Here is a 7,201-nt window from a genome sequence, read left to right on the forward strand (position 1 = left end):
AGATGTAGTAAGTATCATCATATCCGAGTTTTGGATCTTGATATATAGCAAATTGGTTAGATACCCAATGTGGTCTGAGAGACTTAGTTTGAAATGAGTATATGGATCTTGAGAATCCCCCATAAATTTTGTGATACTTACCACAAAGAAGTGTGTATGTAGTGGTGTATTTGGTCATTGCATTACATCCATCCTTATCTGATTTTATCAATGTGTCTTGAAATATTATTTGGATTATTGGAAAGAATCAAGCTTGTATCTACAAAGGGAAATTAGATCTATTTGATTATTTGATATTCGAGAATTATTTATTTAGCTATTGATTAGTAGTTGAAAGGTTGATTTATTTTATCGTTTATTGCTCATGTGTTAATTGTATAATTTTAATTGAGCTGATCACTAAAAAGTGTGGAGTTTAGTATCAGTCATCACTTCAATTTAGGAACAGTCAATAATACTGTTCAGTGCACCTATTTTCCATATATGTTTGGATTGACTTAAAAGTTGGTCAAACCTATTTTTAAGATAATTTTTTATTTCTGGAAGTGTTTGGTAAATATAAAAATAACTTAAAATAGGTTTAAAAAAATGACTTAAAATAAGTTAGAAAGCATTTGGCAAGGTTAAAAATAACTTAAAATAAGTTTAAAATGACTAAAAATAAGTTTAAAATCAATAATAAGTCTCCCTCTACTTTTTATTTTTTGACTTAAAAAGTCATTTAAATATAATTTTTTTATTTTTGACTTAAAAACTACTTTTTAAGCCAATCCAAACGGGCTCTATATTTCTTCATCATTCTTGTCCTGTCTTTTCTTTTTACAATTATGTTGTTTTAGACTTGTATTCATATTTTTCATTGTTCTTGTATTTATGATAATGAATTAAATTAATGTAATTTAATTTTTTATAATAGTAAAATTAATCCACAATACATTTATAAATATGTCAATCAAATTATTAGTTGTGAAATACTCTCTTTAGTTCAGTTTAAGTGAATTATTGGGTTTGTTTCATAATTTTAAATAAGTGACTTGTTCAAAGTTTAAGAGAATTGTTGAGGTTTTTTCTTCATAAATATTCTTTATTTAATCAGGTTCTTAATATTTTTCATGTTCTAAAAAATATAGTTTGAAATTAATAATCTTTAATTAATTTCGATTACTTATTTTTCTTAAAGAGTGATTAACTAAAGGGAATAGAAATAGCATGTCATAATGAAATGTTTACATTGTTCAGAGGTGACAGACAATTCATGTGTTGATTCTTGGAAATTGCAAATTGATTTTTCCCTTTTTTATAGTCTTTCTACTCTATGCCCTAAAAGATACTGCTTTAAATTGATAAATTAGTAGTTATTTAGTTTATTTATAGTGTTCATAATTACATATCTTGGTTGGGTTAGGTCTACTATACTTGCTTCGAGATCTAGTATAGTTACCTCTTGATACATTATGTCTAGGAAATACTTCTCGTCTCTTTCTTCTTTTGCTCGCTTCTCTCCCACTCTCATTTTTACAATGTATCTATATTTTATATGTTATATATCCATGTATATATTCGATATTAAATATGTACTAATATATTCAACATATCTAATGCATCCAATATCAAGAGTATCTAATATAAAAAATGCATTTATATATTTAGTATATCTACGCATAGTTACAGATTGGTTCTTACAGGGCATCGATGTATCCAATGTATTTGTGATGCATCTATGAATGCATCTAGCTAGTATTAATTATGTGATGTATTCAGTGTGTTTGTGCATAAATACATATCCAGAACAAATTAAAAGACATAATTATTTGAATACATGTACCTAGTGTAATTATGCCTTAACTACATACTTAAAAAAAATGAAAATAAAAATACGATAATCATCCAGATATATATATATATATATAATGTAATTATGTCTTAGCTACCTACTTAAAAAAGATAGACACAAAGATTTAATTATCCAAATACATATATTTATATATAAATACATAAATTTATTACTAATTTAGGTGAAATCATAATCTAACTATTAAAGACCTAATCCAGAGGTTACTACTGAATGTACTGAGGGAGAAAAACTTATAGTTATGATGTAAAGTAACTATTGTCTATTGAGATTAGGGGTGTACATGATCGGGTTAGTTTGAATTTTTCAAATATCAAATCAAAATCATTTGTGTCAGATTTTTAAATTTATAAACCAAGTCCAATTAATAAAACTCGAGTTTTTCAACCTTGAATTTTTTCAATTTTTTTGAATTTTTGAATTTTTTCGGATTTTTAAAGTAATTATTATCTATTGAGATAATATACCCAATTGAAAGCTAAAGGTGAGAAAAAAGGAGCAATAGAGTGAGAGCAGAAAAATGGGGAGAGATAATAAAGGGGGAAATGAGAAAGAGGGGAGAGATCAAGAGAAAGAAGGAGAAAGTGAAGTGGAGAGAGGGAGATAGAAAGGGATGATAATTATTTTAAAGTACTAGGAGATTTTCATAGACATGGCGGAGATATTTTTCTAATTAAGTAGTTTTTTCATATATTTTTCTAATTACGTGTTTTTTTGTGAGTTTTTGAATTTATCATTCATGTCGAATTTTGATACATGTATTTGGTGCGTTCAAATATATGTATCTGGAATTATAGAGTCAAAATTAAGTGTAATTTGTTTCAGATACAATGTATTCAAGTGGATTCACATGTATCTAAGATACACTGACTCTCTCGCTCGTCTCTATCCTATCTCGCCCGCCTCTCTCCCTAAGTATTTGCATTCAGAGTTTATTTGACAATAAAAATACATGTATCTAAGTGTATCTGACCTGAGATCTGATATGAAATTTTTAGTTAGTGAAACAATACATAATTATTTCAAATTATAAGAAGAATTAGTAAATATGATAGAAATGTTTATGTAATTAAGCAGTTTTTTTTTTCAAAAATAAATTGGAGTTGCAAAATAGTGCAATATTCCATTTGCTTCATATTATTTGACCTATATCGATTTAAGAAATATCTAATCAAAAATATAATTTACTTAATAAATCTTATTAATGATATTTTAAAATTCTAAATTTGAGTACTACTACTATGTATAGTTATTTAATATTAAAAAATAGAGAGAGAAAATATACTTCATTTGTTTCAATTTATGTGACACTTTTCATTTTTCGAGAGTCAAACAGTTTAAGTTTGATCGAAAATTTGCGCGTGAAATCTTCAACTTTTTTGAAATGAAATTTATATATTTGTAAACAATGTAAAAAGCACTATAAATCACAATAATTGATAATTCAAAATAATTTAAAGATATATGAAAAATTTACGTTCAAAGATAAATTTATTTGAATTTCAAAATCTGAAAAGTGTCACATAAATTGGAACGGAGGAAACAATTAATTATCTTAATTTCAGAAAATTGAAACGAAAGGAGTAAATTGCAAAAAGATTTGACAATTTTAATCTAACGGTGGAGAAGAAATCATTCAATCTATCAAAAAAACAAAACCCTAAAAATCTACTCAAAAATCCTATTAGGTTTTCTCCCACCATATAAATAGCCCCTCACGTGCTCTTCGCCTCCCTCGCCACCCATTCAACTCTCTGTATTTTTCTCCTTCTCCGTTCAATCGAATTTTTCAGCCATGTCTGACGAGGAGCATCAATTTGAGTCTAAGGCTGATGCCGGAGCATCAAAAACGTACCCTCAACAAGCTGGTACTATTCGTAAGAGCGGTTACATCGTCATCAAAGGCCGTCCATGCAAGGTTTCTCTTCTTAACTTTTTTACGTATATGTAATTTATTTGGTTATAGCTGATGTATAGGGCTGTTCATGTAGTTGATTAAGATGTGTGTGTTGGATTTGATTAGAGAAGGATTGCAGATGTATTTGCTAATTTTTTCAAAAAATTATTCTGTGTATGTATATTTGATTTATTTGGTAATAGTTGATGTGTAGGGTTTATTGAGATGTGTTTCGATGGGATTTAGAAGACTACTAGGTGTATTTGCTGTTGCAGTTGTAGATCTGATGCTCTGTGTTTTTTACTGTGTGTGTGTGTGTTTGATTAGGAAGCTATTTTTTTCGGTTGTTTAAGTAAGTTTGATAGTAGATGAAGCGATCACTAGAGCGAAGTAGTGTAATAGGCAGAAAGGACTATGTATAATCTGTTCGCTATTTAAGGCTCTTTGCTTATTTTGATTCACTAGTATCTTACTAGCTAGTGATAAAAAGAACAAGAACCTTGCTGTGAGTGGAATTATGGTATATTTTGTGCAATTATGGTAGAATTGTTTTTTATAGTAGATTTTGTCTAACTAAGAAATCGAGTAGCGTTGTGTTAACCAACCTCAACATTTAACTATAAGATTTGGGGTTAGAGTGTTACCACCAAGGGGACAAGGGTGGGAAAGGGCCACTTATGGTTTGGATGGTTGTTATCTATTTTATTGTTTTGTTAGTTTAATTACAATGTTTGTTTTGATTGTTGGTTAAGTTTTATTATATTGTATTGTTGAATCCTTCTTGTTGGTAATGACAATAAGTTCCATTACATGTAACAAACTAACAATTATATCTGTTTATTCTTTGAATTGTGAATTGTTAACCTGTGATATTATATAATGACATAACGTAATACAATTTATCTAAATGTTGTATTCATTAAAATAATATAGTATGATACAATACAACTTGATACATTATGTAACTACCATCCAAATAGAGTATTTTTTTCGTGGTCTTACCAAAGAGAAGTGAAACAAAAATAGATTTGATATTTCACCAAAGGTCCTTAGCTTCTGAAAACTCTTGTAAGTTTATTTTTCTGATGTTTGGTATGAATATTTCTAATGTTGAATTTATTTTTCCATAGATCTAGCTGTGGATTATATGTTGCATTTGGTTGAATTATGTAACTGTTAAATGGCCCTTATTGAAGTGTCATAGTTATGGATGTATATTTGGATAATGTGCATCAAGTAACTTAATGATTCTGCTTCAGGACATTGCATGGATGTATCTCCTTTTATTATGGTTCAAGTCATAATTGTATTAATTCTAGTGTAAGCACTAGCTCCAATTTTGATGCTTTCTTGTTACAGGTTGTGGAAGTCTCTACATCCAAAACTGGCAAGCATGGTCACGCCAAATGTCATTTCGTTGCTATTGATATCTTCACTGGAAAGAAGCTTGAGGATATTGTCCCCTCTTCACACAATTGTGATGTGTGTGCTTTCTGTTTCTTGTTTATGATCTTTTCCCCCTTTTCCCTTATATTCCTTTTGTCTGTATATTTGTGCTCATATTTGACAATTACGTGTTCAAATTGCAGGTGCCCCATGTTAATCGCACAGATTATCAGCTTATTGACATCTCTGAAGATGGATTTGTATGTGCCTTTATTCCCTTGTCCGTTCCTTTTTATATTTTTGATTGATGTGGTCTAATATTGCTGCACAATGTTACAGGTGAGTCTGCTCACTGACAATGGTAACACCAAGGATGACCTCAGGCTTCCTACTGATGATAGTCTGCTTTCACAGGTTAGTAATCTAATCCGAAGTTGTGTTTTTGGTTGCCCTGAAGGACGGGAAATTACAGTCACTTCCTCTTGTTGTATTTTGTTTTCTCCAGCCTTTTATTTTCTCTGAGTTATCTTCTTCTAGCACAAGCTTATTGCCTTTCCCATTGTAAAAATGGATTTGTTTGGAGTCGTGGTTGTGTAATAAACACAATCTGTGTACAATTAAGCCGATGCTCCGGACATTTAAAAATGAAGGCAGCATGGTTATGTGCACGGAGATTGAATCAGCAGAGTCGACATGTCTGCTCCCTCTGATACCCTTTTAAAGGGTTAATGATTTGGAGGCCTGGTTTTAGACTCACATCTTCTTTATGTACCAAAGTTGTATTTTGGGTCAAAGTATGCAGTCTTCTCAGTTGTATGTAGCCTCTAATTCTTTCACAAGCTTCTCGAATCCCTATGGTACAACCATAGTTACAAGGAAAAATCCTCATTGAATCTCTATTCTCAACTGGTGCTGATAGTGAAACATAATTTTTTCAGACCTTTGTTGGTCTTTTTTTTTGGTAAACTTCAGCGTACTTCTATGCAACTACTGATTATGCTTTAACTTGCTGAATTCAGATCAAGGATGGGTTTGCTGAGGGTAAAGACCTCGTTGTGTCTGTTATGTCAGCTATGGGTGAGGAACAGATTAATGCCCTGAAGGATATTGGCCCCAAGTAATCTCTTGATTGGATTGCTTGACGCCGAAGTTCTTTACTACCTTGAGTGAGATAGATATTATAGTTATGGAAAAACATTGTGGTCTTATGGAAAATTCTTCAGTATTTGCGGACCATTGTGAGTTAGATTTTTATTTTTGTTGTTTTAAATTGTGGTATTCATCTGAATTTTGTCCTACTAAAGTTTTTAAAATTTGGTGTGGGGAAATGCTTAACCTGCAGCTATATACCATCTTCTTCACCTATTTTGCTGCTCTTTTACATCTATTTTGTTATCAACACCAGCCGCTTTTGAGTTGCTAAATTGCGTTTGGGGTTTAGTTATGGAGTAATTTTTCATGTTTGGTTGGCTTAAATGTTTTGAAAAATATTTTAAAATGAACTTATTTTCCTCTGATTCAAGAAAAATGATTTATATACATAAAATAAGGAAATAAGAATTTCAAAAATTTCTTTAAACCTCACCACCCAAAAGAAATCCAGACCTGGAATTCGACTTTTGACTTTGATCCTGAGGCTGAATTTGACCTTCCACTCAAAACCACTTGTTTTCAAGAAAATATTTTCCAGAAAAACATGAAAATATATTTTCCATCATACAAAATACACCATACAAGTGTTTTTTTTATTTGAAAGCACTTATTTCTTTACATAATAAAAATCAATGGATAATATGAATATCCATATATTTCATTGGGTTTATTCATTTTATACATATATAAATTATGAATTGAGTCGATTATCTTATCCGTTTTCACTTGATTCATTTTTGATAAATTCAAGTCTTAACTACTTACATTTTCTAGAAGACTAGTTTATGAATAATTAAATGGGTAATGGTAGAAAGTAAACATTGATTTATGTTATTAAATATTTTTTGAAGGAGTATGTCATACCCCACCAATTCACATTTGATAGTGTCTTCCATCAATATTAATTATACATC

General features: G+C 30.0%; 1 protein-coding gene and 1 non-coding gene across 2 annotated transcripts; both read left to right on the top strand.

The window, feature by feature from the left end:
- The first annotated feature begins 3,541 nt into the window (after positions 1-3,541).
- Positions 3,542-6,498, top strand: LOC125834259 (eukaryotic translation initiation factor 5A-4). Its single transcript, XM_049513426.1, has 5 exons — positions 3,542-3,770; positions 5,109-5,231; positions 5,339-5,395; positions 5,475-5,549; positions 6,155-6,498. The coding sequence occupies exons 1-5, from the start codon at positions 3,648-3,650 to the stop codon at positions 6,254-6,256; spliced, it is 480 nt and encodes a 159-aa protein (XP_049369383.1). The 5' UTR covers positions 3,542-3,647; the 3' UTR covers positions 6,257-6,498.
- On the top strand, positions 5,778-5,896 carry LOC125834298 (small nucleolar RNA snoR100). Its single transcript, XR_007443345.1, has one exon. It is a non-coding gene; the product is annotated as a small nucleolar RNA snoR100 (small nucleolar RNA).
- Positions 6,499-7,201: the final 703 nt, after the last annotated feature.

This window comes from Solanum verrucosum, unplaced genomic scaffold (genome assembly GCF_900185275.1).
Source record: "Solanum verrucosum unplaced genomic scaffold, falcon-dt-bn FXZP01000026.1, whole genome shotgun sequence".
NCBI classification, from domain to species: domain Eukaryota; kingdom Viridiplantae; phylum Streptophyta; class Magnoliopsida; order Solanales; family Solanaceae; genus Solanum; species Solanum verrucosum.